Source organism: Neodiprion fabricii, chromosome 2 (genome assembly GCF_021155785.1).
Source record: "Neodiprion fabricii isolate iyNeoFabr1 chromosome 2, iyNeoFabr1.1, whole genome shotgun sequence".
Lineage (NCBI taxonomy): Eukaryota > Metazoa > Arthropoda > Insecta > Hymenoptera > Diprionidae > Neodiprion > Neodiprion fabricii.
Genome location: NC_060240.1, coordinates 1,597,977 through 1,616,275, shown reverse-complemented (window position 1 = coordinate 1,616,275; position 18,299 = coordinate 1,597,977). Strand labels below are relative to the sequence as shown.

General features: G+C 41.9%; 1 protein-coding gene across 2 annotated transcripts in view; it reads right to left on the bottom strand.

Annotated features, from left to right (window-relative positions):
* LOC124175283 overlaps window positions 1-16,196 on the bottom strand; it is a 51,845-nt gene extending 35,649 nt beyond the window's left edge. Inside the window, exons 1-2 of one of the 2 annotated variants that reach the window (XM_046555357.1) lie at window positions 15,643-16,196; window positions 439-978 (exon numbers count right to left, since the gene is read on the bottom strand). In XM_046555357.1, coding sequence (XP_046411313.1) covers window positions 439-935 — 497 coding nt within the window. In that variant the 5' untranslated portion in view covers window positions 936-978; window positions 15,643-16,196. Of the gene's footprint in view, window positions 1-438; window positions 979-1,613; window positions 2,036-15,642 lie in introns of those variants that run through there. The other variant, XM_046555358.1, reaches the window with a different exon arrangement.
* Between the last annotated feature and the right edge of the window lie 2,103 nt (window positions 16,197-18,299).

The following is an 18,299-nucleotide window of genomic DNA, read 5'->3' as shown; positions in this document are numbered from 1 at the left end:
ACTGGAAAAGTTTTCTCATAACGAGAAATGAAAAATGTAATTTTCTTAATTGGAGAAAAAACAGGAAACTGTCAAATCGCCCCTTCACATGCCTGCCTTAGTTTGGAGAGTGCTTTCGACCTGTCAAAGTGTTTATTGGCGGATAGAAAAAAATACGCGTCGCTTAGTTTTTAGTCTCCTATAACATATTACAAAAGAAATCAAATCCGAGATATCGACCTGGGATACCTACCTTGTGCGAGAAAATAGAGGATGATATCAAACTGTCGTTTATCCGAGTGCAATGCCCGGTGGATAAAAAAATATTGCTCATCGCGCACACTTCCCACAGTGACAAAGCAAGAAGACGAATTATTTTAAAAACATAAGAGGTCATACAGGGTACGATGTTAAGAAGTGCGCGGTGAGAATGACTGTTCGTAAGTGTAACTAACTCACCTCTTGAGACTGGTGTGCTTGGCACCGTTGAACAGCTTGTGCTTCTTCTCGCTGCCAACGGTACTGGCGTCGCTTCCAATGCTGTAAAGACTGTCATCCTTAACGACGGCCCTTCCGGGTCCAGACGAGTGCAGAGCGGATGATTTCCGCGTCGCGTTCCCGGCCGCATCCACGCCGAATGCCGCGTGTCTCGGGCTCTCGACGGATCCTTTCCGGCCATTGATACCGCGGTAGGCCTTGACGTGATCGTCGACGATATCCTCGTCCCCCTCGTCGAGTTCTTCGATCTGATCGCCGCCACCCCGCGAGGCCAGCGTCGACTGAAGCGCGCTTATGGCCCGAGCGTTTAACGTCATTTTCGGGGACCCTGGGCCCCCGGATTGAAGGTCATTGATCTGGTAACTCCTCGCCGACATCTGGCCCAGGTTTCCATTGCGGTTTTCCATCGGCGATGACGGCGGCGGCTTTTCGTCCCCCGGCAACATGTACGACAACATCTTGGATGCCTTTGATCTAGCGTGCGGTGGATGGTCTTCGGATCTGAAAGCATGATAGGAGGACATGTGTACTAAGCGCGGTAAGTATGTGATACTGCATTATATGTGTAGATAATGGATAGTCATCGCAAGAGTGTTGCGTGCATGGTCAACGGATGCGTGATGCATCTACTGGAAGACCCAGATTTCCCGGTCGGTTGGTCAACCCGAATGGAACTTGATAGTTGGCGAACGCACGCGGGGTTGACACGCCGCATCGGCAACAACATAACAACGTCCTCTCCAGATAAATACTATACATATAGATGCGTATGTGTATAAATACATGTACAGTATAAAGCTGATACACGAATGGGGGAACGTAACGAGATACTTTATGCGGGCAGGCACCAATAGTAATCATAATTTAAAAAGATACACGCAAGTATCTACGCATTTGAGTTGGTTTCATTCACCGTGTAATAATTATCGACATTTTGTGCAAGAAAACAGTACATATCAACGAGCACCGTGACGCAAGACTAACATACCCAAAGACCTGTTCTATTTTCCAATTCAAAACTACAATATCATTGTTATACTCGCTTGCTCAAAAGTTAATGTAAATTCTTCTGAGGCTTTGAAGTCACTCTAAAAAAAGCAGCAGAGGTCGCACAAAAGAATCTACACCAAGTATACCTTCGAGTGTATGAAACGTTCTCTGCAGTCAGCTGTTATATTACAAGTCTCTTTGGCAAGAGTATACAGAAAACTTGCTTCGCATAGTAAAACGGTGACACAGCAAGTTGTTCTTCATGACGCCAATTGCGTTACCACTTTGTTCTTCATTTTATACTTTTCTTTATCACTGTCTGTTTCGAAACTTGGAGAAAACCATCACGACGATGGTTGTATGCGAGAATAAAATCCAACACGTAAGTAAAACATTCAACAAGGATCCAAATAAAAATCGCGCTTTCGTCATAAACTGTAAAAATTGTAAACGACATTACTGGTAACCATCGCAAAGAGTTACACCTCATTAACCGAGTCGTAACATCGACGGAGAACTTTGAAGCGATTGCGTCTCTGCGAGACCGCGAAGAGCGACTGGCGTCAGGGAGGGATGGATGGTACCGAGCGCCAAGGACCGACGGGAGTCGAATGGAAGTAAGGTGATGGTAGGATAGGACTAGGACAGGTATAAACGTATACAGTTTGACGGGACCAGCGTGTCCGCAAGCGCGAAGTCACGTGCCAGATGAATCAGCGGTGGTCGCTGCTCGTGTTGATTTTTCGTTATAAGTTTTCATCGAGAATAGGCACGTTAAAGCCTGAGAGGTTTAAACATGCCTTTGGTTAAACATGCCTCTGGGGATTGTTATTCTCCCAGGCATTTTGTGCTCTGTCACGCGATGTGGATGATCGCAGGCCTGCCCCCTAACCGGGATATAGGTACATACACGGTGAACAAAAATGTTGTGTGGACTTGTACAGAGTACTTTTTGGTATCGATCTAACACCATTTGACGATAAAGTTCTAAATTGCCCACAAATTGTTCTATAATAGTCCGAACTAGCGACTATTGGTAAAAACATCACAATTTTTTTGCAGTGTACATAGATACGTGAATACATCCTGCACGCAGTATGGACCGTGTTGTTTGTTTCCTGATCTTAAACAGTAAGAAGCGTATCATCGGGTACTTTGCCGACTCCCGGTTTTTTACTCCATTCATGACTCACGCGCAGGTTGTTGTATAAGATAGGCACAAAAATCGAGTCGAGTTCTTCTTCGTGTCGAAGAGGAATAGCTGCGGGTATACTTGTAGACTTTTACCGTTCACTTCTTACCCTGGACAACAACTGTACATGCAACAAATTACCTACTCTTCTCTGGCTGTGGGAACAACAACGCATTGTTACTGATAACCGAGCATGTATACCTAATTTCTAATGCATTCGTTGTATCGCACATAGGTACGTTATTAGGTATATACTTATGAGAAACAAATTCCAGCTACGTTCAAGTCGACGTGTGTTTATATTTATCGGGCATACCCGCGCAGGTAATTGGATTGAAGATAAAATGAAGAAAAACAAAAAGAAATGTAACTGCTATTTACAGTTACGATGTAATTGATTTTTGGAATAATGATCTTAAGCATTCCAATGCATCGACGTAACGATTATGACTTAACGATTATCGTTGGATAGAAAACAATGTATGCTTTAAACGCGTAAAGTTAAATGGAACCTCGTTGAAACTTTTCAATTACGTCACACGACACCGGCCAACTACGAGGTTCAGCAAGAGGGAGCAAGCAGTGGTTCTCAAGTCTATTTATAACCTCAAAAAATTGACTGTATTAGTATAGAAATAACCGTATTTATACACTGCCGTGGTTTGAATGCACGTCCGACGAGTAAAATAAGAGCGAGAATATGATTGGCGGGTTGAAAAAATGGCATGTAAATTGCAAACGAGTTTCTATTAGAATATATAAATAGGAGAGTCGGTTTCGTACGCGTGCGACACGCAGAAGTGAATACACCGCGTAAAAGTGAGCCTGTACGGTAATTTAGTCAACCCTGAAAAATCGCCTCGGAGCCGGTTAGCCGGTGAACTAGAATATACGCCATCACACACAAAGTTACTGCAGGTGTTTACTTCGATAGGACACAAATGCAACACGTGTGTTTGCATAGCGTAGAAGAATGTATCTATAAGTTGTGTAGCGTGAACTTTCGTCCTTTCGCATACCCGTTTTTTTACGCACGTATACATGCAATAAAGTATCAACTAACACAAACACACTCACTCATGCAAATAAGAGACTACAATAATTTTGCGTTGCGAATGGATCACGCGACGGCGGCGCATGCGAATTTATTCATGGCAAAGCTCTCAGCTTTCAAGCTCAAGTGCAGCAGTAGCAGTATCATCATTATTTCTGTGATAGCATGTAAAATTTTAATTTCCTTACTCAAGTATGGCTGAAATACCAATGTCTAATCGTAAATTGAGACATCTTCATATCGGCAATGTAAAGACTAAGACTATAATAGTTGATTATTCGTGTTTGATGTTTATTTTGTGCATTTTCGATTGAAAAAATACAAATTTTGATAAAAGTCTACAAGTTTTGATGAGAAACTATGGATATTTACAATCTTCTACGAAAATAATTTTTTGTAAAAAATTGTACGAAATGTTCCAAATTTCGTAAAAAATTCGTAGAAATTCGTAGAAATCATTTTCACCAGTGTCGTTTCAAACGATTTCCGAGTTACGACCATTGTTAGAGACAAATTGACCAACGCACTTCATCAACTGGCTACGGAGTACGATGTACATAAGGTATAAGCTCACGGCTACTCGGTACAAATAAGTATCGTAATACGCTAGCGTCGGCACTTCCGTCACGCGTCGTTGTAGTATCGTAGCTGTTAAAATACGGTATACTTCCGGGGTCAGTTTCGTTTTCGGTTATATTTTCCGAGTTTGGTGCGCAGTGTCGAGTTGTCGTTGATCAGGACGTCTCAATTAGGTCATGTTTAGTCAACGGGGAGTGAAATTCGAATAGAATGAGAATGAGATAGAGAGAGAGAGCGAGAGAGAGGTGCTCGGCACATCGTCACGAACACTCAGCATCGTGTCTCCTTCAGCGTGGTTCGTTCACGGTTATGTGCTAGTATTAATAATAACACGTAGTCGTGTATTGACGGGTGAACGGAAGTCACGCGCCCGTCCATCACGCCGTTTCATCCAACAGAATTAGCGCCTGCCTAGGCTGCCTGCCTCCAGAGATTCGAGGCGACGACGAGGATCATCGCCGCACCGCGGCGTCGTTGTCAATCGTCTTTCTCGCATTCTTTGTTTGGCTACCCAGCGTGACGTGTCGCTGTCACTCACGGAGTTTAATACACTTTCTTACGCACCTCCATGGTCCAGGAGCAGCATAAATGACAACGACAATGATCAGCGTCACCATCATCGTCGTATATCCATCGCAGTCGTCATGATCTCAGAACCAGGGACTGACCCGCAACCGCCGAACGCCGCGGTATCCAAACGGATGTCTCATTGTGGGGGTAGACTAAAAATATATCCTTTCCTACTCCATTCCGATCCATATGGATACACATGATCTATATATGTAATTACCTACAGGCAGATCATGAATGTATATCAAGGTGGTTCATTTTTAACTTTTTTATTTTAAGGTCCGAACTCCAAAAGTTTGTGACAAATATTGTAAAAAAAAATTGTCGTAAAACCTGAAGGAGGTAGGAAAATATTTAGAGGTCGCTGTCAATTATTCTAACATTCTTTATTTATTATTATGCGTACACCTTACGGACTTGTATATATGTATTAGTTTATTTATTTCGTATCCTTAAAAAAAAACGTTAAAAAATTATCCACCCCAATATATATGTTTGTGTAATAGCAACGAGGGAATACGGTATATATTAACAAGAATTGTGAATCATAATGTGAAAATATATTACTCACTTAAAACGAAACGCGGGATTTAAACCCGGAATAAAATAATTCTCCTTTAATTTTTTTTTGTCTAATTTTAATAGTTTCGTACCAGACGCAGATGGCTACAGGCACGAATAGCATCAATCACAAATGATAAATGATTTGGGCATAGTGCTAATTCTTATTACGCAACATAAAAATTAATATTCAACAAATTGTTTCGCGTGCGCGCAGTATTCACCTCTCTAGTATTTCTCAACTCCTATTTCTCTTCCTGCAGCATTATACTTGGCGCAAAACTGATCTGCATACCTCTGCGCATCGGCGCAGGAACGCGCGCGTTGGACCAACTCTGAAAACAGATTGGAGCATTGCACATGTAGGTACGTATAGGTATAATATATACTTCTGCCAACTATTAACCGGTACATTCGTGTACATAAGTTACATGTACGTACGTACGGTCGTTGATCTATTTTCGTACAGTAATTGAAGTGCCGACGGGAGACGCGAGCCGGTTACTCCTGATTGCTTGGAATGATCGTTATATAGGTATGGGATATAAGAGGCATGCACACCGACGTCTGACTGTTGCTGCTTGCTTACCGTAGTAACCGGATAATCTAAACGAAGCCCAACACTGAAAGAGTTTGAAAATTTCCTCAATGCGCCATACAGTTAGTTACTCAAGAGCTAAACCTTAGCCCCAACAGCAAGTGACAATGCAGATTCAAGATCCCAGCGCCGCGCTGGCAGCTTGCAGGTCGCTAAGAGAGGAAATAACGATAACGAAGTGGGAAGGAAAGGGGGGTTGTTCATTTGCTTTGTCACAGTTAAATGGTATTTTGATTAACGTTGTATCTTTGGATTTCGAAACATATTAACCTCGTTTATACATAATTTTTCAATAAAACCAAAAGTAGCTTGAAGTTCAACATTTCACTTATTCATGACGCAGACTCGATTGATCTCCGTCACCATTTTTCCCCGAATTTAAAGTATCGATGTGTCAATGAATCTAGATACCATTATCAATCAAAGACATGAGTCTTCAACCTCTGTAAAATGAAAAAATGTCCATACCGCAATGCGAGACGATGCTGGGACGAATGGATAATTCTCTCTCTCGAAAGGAAAAAGGAATTAAATTTTTGGATGCAATGCAAACGAGTAAAGTATTTTACAGAACATAGATACGCAGAAAGTTCGAGGCAACGAAGCTAACTGACTCAACAATAATCTTGGGAAGTTTTTAATTTGATTCCATTCGAGTCTTCGCCTACTAATAACGTCCAATCTGCAGTTATGTTTCCCCACTTTTCCCAGGCGTGGAAACTCCATACTCAGCATATATAAAGTATGGATTACTCCATGCTGACCATACCGAAGTCGTTGGACCCAAATAGGATGATTATAGTTATAACGTGTCCATTACCAGTCATCTTGGTGTTGCCTGTCCCATTCATCTTTTAGCTTCTCGTTTTTTTTTCTTCTAAATCCTCATTGCGGGATGCTCCTAAATACGACCGCAAGGGTAATTCTCGACTCCTGTGCCGAGGGGTGAAACGATGAAACACGAGGGGCGCGTCGAGGGGCGTGCCTCAGGGTGCGCCAGGTCGCTACCGAATATATACCGACGCGACGGTCTCATCTCGGGCAATTTCACTTCAACCCCGTCGATATCAGCGCTCGAGAGTATTTCAGTCTGGTAGCGATATATGCAGACGTTAAGCTATACGCGCAAAAATCATCGGAAACCGGATTCATGGTTTGGATTTTGTTGCTTGGTTCTTCCTTCGGAGTAAACTGCAGTTACAACAAAACCACAGGCTTTGCACGATTGCCTTGAAGCAAAGTGCAATGCGTACGACAATACTGGAGTAATGGATATTGGAATCGCAGATGAGAAAAGAAATGCCAACGATTTACGTCGTTCAAGTATTCTTGTCACATCCATATAGGTCCAAGATTGGATCATTGATTATTTCTTCTTTTCTTTTGTTCTTGGCAGTGTAAACAAATGTATACATCATTCTGGAGAGGATTCTTAGTCGAATCGAAACGTTAACGAAAAATTGTGACGTACTTCATTGACTTACAATTCCAATATCCATTATTCTACTATATCAGCGAGGTTCGAGGTACTGCAATATTCTTCAATGCCTAAGGTGGTTTAGAATCTATGAATTCCTGGTATCCTTCACAAAGCGCCAGAGGATAAACCAGACGAAAATTCACGTCTGTGGCTGCCCGTGATACATATCTGCAGTGTACCTAGACATAGAATCGCGACGTATAGCTAGTGAACGAGCCACGCCTGCCTTTGTGAACGTCAAATTGAAACGGGAAGAGCGACAAACCGGCCGACGCTTTAATCGAGACCATGGAACCGTGAAACTGAATCCCATTACGACATGGACGGGGTCGAGAAGCCGACTGCCGGTTATCGGCGTCCCCGTCTGCTGCACCGCCAAACTGCAGCTCGGGTGGTTTGGAAGATGATAGAACTCCGGGAGACTCCATGAGAAATATAAATAACTGCAGAAACTAGTACGTAATTTGATTGACTCCAACCATCTATACTTCCAACGACGGATTGACGATGACATGTGGAATTGCAAACGCACCGTTGGATCCTCGCAGGTCAGGTACCCATTGCGCAAAGAAGTTTCTTCACTCCTCGGTGCGCAAAAAGGCAACAAGCAGCCCGATTGTGGTGGGTGTTCATTTGTCATGGTCAAGTTCACGGGCAAACTCGATTCTGCGAGCTTATCGTTAGTTCGAATCGATTAGTCACATAGGAATGGAGGTCTACCGGCCATGCTTTACCTCTCCACCGGCGGTGCGGCGTTTCGCCATAAGTCGTGGACAGAGTCGACCTTTTTTGTCATATTATTCCTGCACTGTAGCGTCACAACGGCATGTCGAATCGCACTTTGCGGACGCATTTCTCGCGCCAACGACCGCACCGCGTCGCTTCTTCACTTCCTGAACTGCTTATTGCTTCCACAAAGTTAGACAGAGTGGACATCCGGTCTTGGAATCTAGGCTCGAAGCATCGAACCTGACAAATTAACGATTCCACGTATGATGTTACAGACACGTATATTATTAGGCGATTAAAGAAAGATAACTTTTCCAAAGCGGAAAGTGTTACCGGTAGAATAGTGTAAGACTATGCTCTATAAAGTGTCGTCGTTGTGTATACGTATACGAAATGTATATAAATTATTATCCGCTTTACATATCGCCAATAAGCACATCCATCATGCGGTTTAATAGTCTTGATAAATCGATTTCTCGCTCCCGCTCGCCTCCTTCCGGTCTTTTGTTGCCGTTTGTTTAATCAGGAACTCCGTTCCTGTTTCACGCATTCATATAGGTAGGTATGAATAAGTTTATTGACTGATTCATACTGGTGTTGCTGCTGGTGCACACTTCCATACATCCATGAAAGTTAAAGAGCCATGTTAATATCAGCAGCCGAGTCGTTAATTGTTGTCAGTAACCCGGAACGCGTTTCCCCCGTACACTTCATATTGATTGTAAGAAGTGCACCTACGGTGGTTCGTTGCAAGGTATTGCAATTAACGCCTTGACACAGCTACAGTTCCATGATGCGGTAGTCGAGTTTCGATGAGACTGAAATCGGTAACGTTAACGTAACGATAAATCAGTAGAAAAAATTGTTATTGATCAATTTTAGAACGACCTCGAAATAATTGGCGTTATTAGCTATTAATCTTGACGTTACTAACTTCATCCTCATGATTTACCACACCATGAAGTTCCAAAGATCAGCATAATCCCCTGATGGTGAAAAATTCCTCGTGTTTTTTATCATTTTTGACATGTGCGAATTAACCTTTTACCGTACAGCGATATTACAGTCCTCAAAATGGTTTCGATGGATGTCGAAGTGTCAAGTAAACAAAACATTAATCCATGATAGAGGAGCGAATATTCAGGAGCATGAATTGCGAATATGGCAGGCAGAGATACCGAGGGTGCGATTCAGGTTGAATTCGGGAGAGCAGAGTCGCTATGGTTGCTACAGGACCCTCAGCACCCTCGGGAATCCGATCATTCCCCTCCGTCGCTAACGAAGAGGAGAAAGCGATGTCGAGGATAGAATGAAAACGGGGGAAAAGCGCCTGTCTCGAGGCCTATACAGTATTGTGGAACAGTGCAGGCTGCAATGGGGTGTCTATCCAGCCCCAAATCCTCGACATCGCTGTCGCCCGATAACTGCAAAATCCTGGAGAGGTGTTAGCCGTGCTCCAGATGGGAACCAAGCAGAAGCAGAAGAAGAAGAAGGGAACGCAGTCGCATAATAACAACAATAATAATAATTCTGTATGACGGCGGTGGCAATCTTCGAACGGTATGCGCTTCTAATGTAGTGACGTGTACGTATATTCGCCTTGACATTTGCGAAGCCGGCAAAAAGCATGGACGGAATCCAAAGCGACGCGTTGAATTCCCGGTTGGTTGGCATTTGTCATGTCGTTTGTTAAGAAGGTGCGGGCGTAAGGTGGGTAACAAATGAAAAAAAAAAAAAAAAAAAGGAGATACGAGCCGCACATTCGGAAATTTTATGATATGATAAAACCCAGCTTATAGCAACGAACGTAAATGTCAAGATCATATATGGAGAAAATCGGTATTAATTCAGTCTCAATTTCGAAGCAATCTCTGCATTTTTTATTTATTTTGTTGTCTTTTTTTTCTTTTTGCGATAAAGTTTTATGATTTTGGAATTCCCATGTTAAACACGGAGACAATAAAGAAGCAGATTTCGATAAATACTGCAGGAAAAGAGAGACGCGTAACATTCTTTGATTAAACTATCCTTCGCAAAAATGCAGAATTTACTTTAGAAACATTGACTAAACCACAGTGTGCAGAATAAAATCTGCAACATTCTTTATATTGAAAAATATATTTGACACGGATAATTTTTACCAAAAACCTCGATTATCACTCTTTTCCTGCAGCTTTTAAACAAAATCTGCTCTTTTTAATCTCTCCGTGAACATCCCGTGACAAACAGGGTAAAATTTAGACGGAAGTTTATTATTATTTTCATCGTCTTTTCAAATCGTAGGACGGTTCGATTTAGCTCATGAAGCATAATATAGGACACGATCGTTTTCCTAACAAGGACGATATCCAGGAGACGAAACACAGTCGGCAGAGACTATTGCAGACGAAGGACGTTGAGTTTGGTGAATTCTGCGGCTGCGCCGCATCGATTTTCCGAAGGGTAGTTTACCCACCCCTCTTTCAACCTTCGTCGCCTCATTCGCTCTCTCTCTCTCTCTCTCTCTCTGTCGCGCTCTCTTTCTCCGTGAACGGTGCAGCCTGCGATGCATACACACACAGAGATATCCTCTGTAAGGTAATGTTTGTGTTATCGTGGCACAGTTGGAAAGACGAAGCTATAAGGGAACGAGGGCTGCTGGAGTCTCCGAATCTCGGAGCCACCGTGCTCTTTTTTCGCGCATCGTCATTCGAGCGTCTGCTTGCTGGCCATGTTGTTGAGGAACCCTTGCAGTGAAATTTTCCTCAGTCCAGGTCACGCCATGGCGATTACAGCACATGACATAGTGGCACATTTCCTTGTTGTTTCCGATACAGGTTATATCTAGTCAGGGTTTTTCGAGAATCCATTTTTTTTGTCATTTTTATTTTCGAAATGTGTGTACATAGATTCGAGTATATGCCCAGAAAATTTCATGTCGATCCGACAAGTATTCTCGAAATTACGCGCTCATTTGCAAAGACGCTCCGGAGCGTTTAAAAGTACTTTTGAAACTTTGAACGCCTTTTTCTCGAAACTACGTTTTCAAAGTCGGTGAGCAAGATTTCTTGGAAACGGCTGAAACGATCAGTCTCAAATTTTTACACAAGCTTAATGAATATAAAAATTTTGCTTTTGACAACCTGCCATTTTGTTAAAAATTAATATTTTGCTTATTTGCTTCGATTAAAGACCATACGATACCTTGTATCGAGTAAATCTTTTTTGTTTCTTCATTTCGGTTGATCAGGTCCAGAGAAATCTTGCTCACCGCAAAAAGCCTTTTTTATGAGGTGCTGCCAATCATTATTTTTACAAATAAAAAATGTCAGAATGAAGTTCAATGTTACCCCAATACGTATATAAATTTTTATATTAATAAACTGAAATATCTGTTTACGAAAAATCCTTGAAAAATCGCTTTATTCGCCCAATTTTACCCAATGTTCACGAATACTTGTTTTTCGCTAATCGTCAGAGATAACTATTTAACTGTTACATAACATTTTGAATCCTGATTGACAAGAAAATCAGCATTAAAAAATTGCACGACCAACTTCTAAGGTAAAAAAATGGGATTTTGTAAAATTCCGATAGTTTCTTGTTTTGTCTTTTTGACTTTTTTCGCCGTTGATTATCCTATAATCAAATCATGCTTGTCGTATAGATTCTAACGATAAAATAAACCCGAAAGGCTGCAGCGAATACGTTTGGTACATACGCAATGCAAGTATGCGCAGCTGTGTTTGCTGTTCACGCCTTTGAAAACGCCGGGAATGTTAATTGCCAATTGCGATTAACGGCAATCAACGAATTAGTCGGCAAGCCAATTAGAGAATTAGCCAATTAGCCCCTATTTACAGGACGATTCGGTTCGACCGTGCTGGGTCTAATACACGCACTAACCATATTCTTGTAATAAACTATAAAAGAAATCATATTAGGCATGAATTAGCGACGTAACGAATGTGAATTCTAAACCTGGCGCCATTTCTCTCCGAAAATTGCCGAGCTGATCCGAATCAAGCCGATTCTTTGTTCGATTATTCGACTAAAAATTGATAATAGAAACACATTGATTATTAGATTAGAGGTGTGATGCAAAAGTCAAGGCAAACTTTTATAACAAAAGTTCATTATCAAACCATTATTTTTTTTGTCTTATTTAATTCCATTTTCACAATTTTTACATTAGTACATTTTTTTTACATTAGTGACATTCGCAGAATGTTCGCACAATTATTGCGGATACGAATATTCGTTAAATCTCTAGTATGATTGCAATAGCTAAAATTAATCAATCTGCTTGTTTACCGTCAATAGTGCACAACGGACACTTTGTTACTCCCTATGTTACTCACTCACACATCTCGTGTGTCGCACCTGGGGTAAAAAATAACGAGAGGGTGTCTCTGGAATGAATCACCTCGCATAAGTGTGCCGCGTTGTATATCAAGTACCTACTTACGTAACTGGAGGGCACCTCGACCACCGGTTATCGCTATACCTATACCGCGTGCAGTTTTTACGTTCGGAATAGATAGAAACGGCGACGGAGTCGAGCTGAGGCCTGATTATCATACGTTTGCACGCGACGCACACTCGCAATTACAGAATATAGGTACATGGGTAGGTATAATAATATACCAAAACTCGTGTTCGAGAGTCCAAGCCACTTGCTCGAGTTTAAACTCACGATCAGTCAGTAACCACTGGTGAAATTTTTTTTATTGTCTTGTCGTTTTTACCCTCTTTATACGGTATACGTTATAAATGTTTTGAAAATAAAAAACTCGAGATATCCAACTTTTGACACTGCTAATTATTACTGGAGGTTGCATAAATATGCATTCAAAATTACGAAATAATGTACGTATAATATAGACTTGAAAAACTAAATTACGGAAAACAGAAACTCCATTTTCTACCTCTAAACATCATGTATGAATTTACCTAGAAAACGCAATGTGGAATGAAAATGACTTATTGTTAAGTTAATCGCCATACTTCCACTTGACAATCACGATTTATTGTTACAATTTCGTGTCCGATCATTTGGCAGAGTTACCCAGTTCAACAACCCTTCAATTCGAAGCTGGCAACGATAGAATGAAATCGCGGTATTCGGTACAGTAGGTTAAAGATTGCAGTCGAGAGCCTAGCCAATGGTATAACCGAATTCCAGCCCGATATATACATACACATACACACCCGTCTAACCGCGATAATATATAAATTATACAAATTTATACAGGCGAAGACCAGAGCTACTGGAATTTAAATAATCAGCAGAATTTACAGTGAGACTAGTTATAGCTGGACGGATCAGTCCAGAGGAAATTCAAATTTAGCGCCAATAAACGGGCGGCGTATTGCAGGATGCACAAATACGTGTGTCTATTTTTCTGTGTGTGTGTGTGTGTGGTTTTACACGTAGGCTGCAGAGCGGGTTAAGTCAGATTATATATAGATCGCACCTCTACGGATCGTCCGCTGCACCACCCACGTATACGTATACCTACGTATGTAACATTCCCAGTGAATGTGCTCGAGGATTGCGTAATTCTGGGTGCCTGCTGCACCGCTGTCGTCACGCTGCGTCACCACGTGGCGGGTCTCGTCAACCGTTTCACAAGTTTCCCTTCTCCGAGAGATTTTACGTGATACTGGATTCCCCTCCTTCTTCTTCACCCCCGCGTCTCTTCGCGTTTCATGGCGTTTATACACGGATTTCACCATTTAATAAGAGCGGTTTATTATCTTGGTCTGGCAGGCTATCGAAATGGAACGCAGTTTCGATGTATTTTCATTACCGTGGCTATGGTATACGTATATAGATAAGGTGCAATCTGAGATAGGCGGACGTTTTTCTTTTCTTTTATGACTTTTGTTGGAATAAAGTCTAAAACGAGCGCAGTTTCATCGGGGTAGCCACAAATTTATTCGGATAAATATTCCATTACATTTCCAGGTTTTCTAGGACTCAAAACCCGAGTTTACCCTGACATTTTTCCAGCTCTAGTAAGTTACTAAAACCTAAATCGTTCAGCTTATCAACTCTGTCTTCGGTTCAAATGCGATTATAATTGAACAAATACGTATAATATACAGAAAAAGTCAGTTTAAGAAAATTTATTTTCTCGATGAAAAGAAAGTAAATTTGTTGGCTGAAAAAAATCATTTCCAATTCCCATGATAGAAAAGTGATATTTTCAGTTTCTTCCATGACCAAATTAAGAATTCCCTGACGATTCCGGGTTTTCCGAGACTCCTTTTAAATACCCCGACATTTTCTGAGTTTTGCAGAAACGAGTATCGCTGAAATCCGTGTGAACAGCTCACTGCACAGGGTTAGATGGGTAGGTATTTTGTACAGCGTATTAAAGAGTCGTGCATATTATAATGAAGACGGAGGTGTATGACCCGTGAAAAGAACCCTTTATACGTGCCTAACGTATGCTCGCTTTCATTCGTCCAAAAGAGGCTTCAGACAAGAGAGTAAAAAGAAGAGAAAGAGAAAAGAAACGAAATTAGAAAGTAAAGCAAAAAGAATCACCAGCGTCGTAAAGAAGAAGCAGGTGGACCTGCAGTTTCAATGGCCTGCTGCGATGCACCGGCTGCTTTATTCCCCCCCTTTAGATCTTCTTACATGCGCAAATCTGTGCAAGGCCTGAAGCTGCGGTTTATAATAATTTACACAATCCAAGAATCGCGGATCGAGGTTTTGGAATTCGAAAAAGAGAAATATTAATATAACAAGGAATGACGACGGCGAGCACAGTTAGTACAAACGTTATCCTGACGAAACATTGAGGAATAAATCACTGTTTTCTTACAATTTTACAATGAATTTTAAGGAACTAAGATTTTGAAACACGAATGTGTTTTGTTTTATTACCAACGGTTTATTGAATTTCGAACGGTTCCAAAATTGCAAAATAACGGTTTTTCCTCAGCATGAATCGTTACGGTAACGTTACTAATTTCAACATGATACAAAATTTGGTATTTCAATATATACCGTGATATCGAAAAATACGTTGTACATAATCGGTCGAAAACAAGTTTCCAGATAATTAATTAAGCGTCTGTAATATTACGCTGCGTCAGGTAGCCAGTAAGACAAGTAGTAAATACATATAATTACCCTAGCTAACGGTAATTTAACAACCGTTTTATTAATTCATCGATAATATCTGGTTATGAAGTAATAAGACTTGCCTGTTGGAAAAGAATCATTGGAAAATAAAAACGAAACAGTGACGGCTGCTTGGTATTCAGATTTTTAAATAGAAAACATTCCAGCTATAGTGTTAATTGTTCTAATGACCAAACTCTGACGATGAAATGTTTTGAAAACACGGAAAACGCAGTTATGATACACAATAAAATCTGTAAACACCGCGAGCGTGAAAATTCATTAAAGTGCATACCTTCTGTTTCAATCTCGATCACGTGGTCCGTGGTGCACGATCAGTTGTTATCCATCGCGTCTGGGTTTCCTCCCTAGTTAAACGATTTTTCCGGGGTCTCGTGAAGCAACGTAGTTCGCTCAAAGGTTTCACTAACGCTCAATTAATTCGCGGTAGTCGTGCAGGACGGACGACGACAGTTCGCTGACGGATTTCACGGAAAGAGTCCGAAGAACCCGCAACATCTTGAGCAAACACCGTGAGGAACGTGTAAATTGATTTTCCGACGTTTAACGCGCTGCTGCCGAGGGGGGGGAGTCATGTGGGCCCCGAACTACCGACTACACACACAGACACTCGCGGGACGAAGAAACAGTCGAGAATCGGCTACGCACTTCCAATTTTCTCCCGCCTTTGACGAACTTCACTCAGCTCGCTCCGCGGTGGTGCGACAACAACTGACGATCAGCTGCTCTCAAACCCGGTTCGGAGCGCCAATGCCACACTCACGATCAGGTGTCGTTGTGTTGTTTCTTCAGTCCTCGCATCTTGCTCTCACGTTCGGCAGCCTCACGGTAATCATCGACAATAATTTACGCCCCGCAACGATATAAATCGGCACTGTCAAACCGTCCATCGCCGATAGTCGCGTTCGACTCACTCTCGGTGATAGCTATAAACAATTGACGGTGCAGCGACGAATTGTGGGAAGTCTCGGCCTCGATATTACCGTTGTCGGATCGAGAAATCGATCGCGAATTAGACCGGCCGTTGTTTCCACCCTCGACGCCCTCGCGGCTCACGACGGACACGACGTGTGAGTAAAATTCGATACGGGCGGTTTATCCGGGCATTTTTGCTTCCGATTATATACGCGGAGGAGGGAATCAGTTCCCTGAAAAAACAAGTGACGTTCGCGCGGTCGATGGCGCGAAGAAACAACGGACACTCGATCACTTTCGACTCGGAGTTGCACGCCGAGCAACGACTCGAAGCGACTGGCACTGGGACAGAAACTGCGCGAGAGCCGCGATACTTCGGGTGGATTACCATTCGCTCCTTCGCTACTTTGCTCCCGCGATTGCTCCCGACCCCTGCAGCAGCCCGCGTTTGTTACGCTCCGCGATTGTGTGGAGACTGCGGCCTCGCTGACTATCGGCGCATGCGTTGCGGCTCGATAAACCTTCTCCCCCTGCCGTTGGATCGAGGCGCCGCATGCAGACGGGGTGATGCGACTTGGATTTTCAACATCGAGACTCAACCCCGTGTAAGTATGAGATTCGGATGGTTCGTTTTTAATCTTTTCTTTTTTTTTTTTTTAATGTGCCCCAAATTTTTCGAGCGTGTAAGATACGTATAACGTATGTCAGAAAGATGACAGACAATGTGGAATATTTTCCACGTCTCACTACTGCGTTCGAATTTCGAGGTTCGGTATCCGCAATTCGTAGGATTGATTATTCCGCACTTTGCCGCGTGACCGTGAGTAAATATCCCACGTAACGCGAGGCTGATTGCCAATTAGGGTGTACATGTAGACATGCATGTTTCGGATAAGGGGTATGTATGAAGTGGCCGACGCGTAGCTGATTAGCTTTCACTGCGACGCATAACTGCAATCACGTGAAGCTTGATCGGTGCGTTTGATGGGTCGTGACGCGTTTGCAACGGGATCACGGACCGTGAAATTCTACGAGTTGTGCCAAAATGCGCAGCTGAACAAATTTATTCACTCGTGCAACTATAAAAGCGTCTTCTGAAACAAAAACGAAGAATCATAGTTTACAATTCTAGTATAAGAAGAAACCGTCCCATGAGATTGATCGAGGATCGAGACGGAAGCGGTTAAATCGATAGAATGAAGACGGCTTTACGGATGAGGTGCAGATGTGGGATAAAAACTTCAAAGAAAGGTCGACGAAGGCAGACCGCCAGTTTCTCTCACAATAAGTTGCGCTTCGTTGAACTCCTGAGACGAGTTACACCGCGGGCTTATAATTTTGTTTTTACTTTTATTTCTAACAACAATAATGTGAATCATTCTTTTATGTCGCTGGATCAGCTGTAAATTCGTTTACAAAACCGCGAGGGCATTCGATGGTCTGTATATATCGGAAATACCTCGTTATCCAAGCACGTACAAGTTTCTAAATTTTCAAAATTTCCAAATTTTCGTTTTTGCAGATAGATTTCACGTTTGCTTTTGTGTATTTGCCATTATATGCTTTTTCATCCAACGTTTGTTCGCAATTTTCGATTTAAACATTTGTTGTCGTAACTGCAGTGAACGTCTAAAGAATCATAATCGTTCAAGGATAAAGAAAAAAAGAGAACGAAGAGTTACACTTAGTAGCAAGAGACTTGAGCAGTTGTTTCGTAAAAATTCTCATGAGTATTTTTTTACTGGAATGAAATACAAGTTTTCCTATTTCTATTGTAATATTTATAATATTGAACTTACCTCGACGTGAACGTGACGATTAGTTGTATTATTTTTTTTTATTTTGTTGAAATAATTAACGACACAAACGAATTCGCGTTTGAAGGAAAGGTAAGAATTGTCATGAATTTAACAAAAAAGCGAAGAAAAGAGGACATTTTGAAAACCAAATTTTATCAATTTAGACAAAAATTGAGCATAGATGTGAACAGGGACAAGAAAATGTTCGACTCGATAA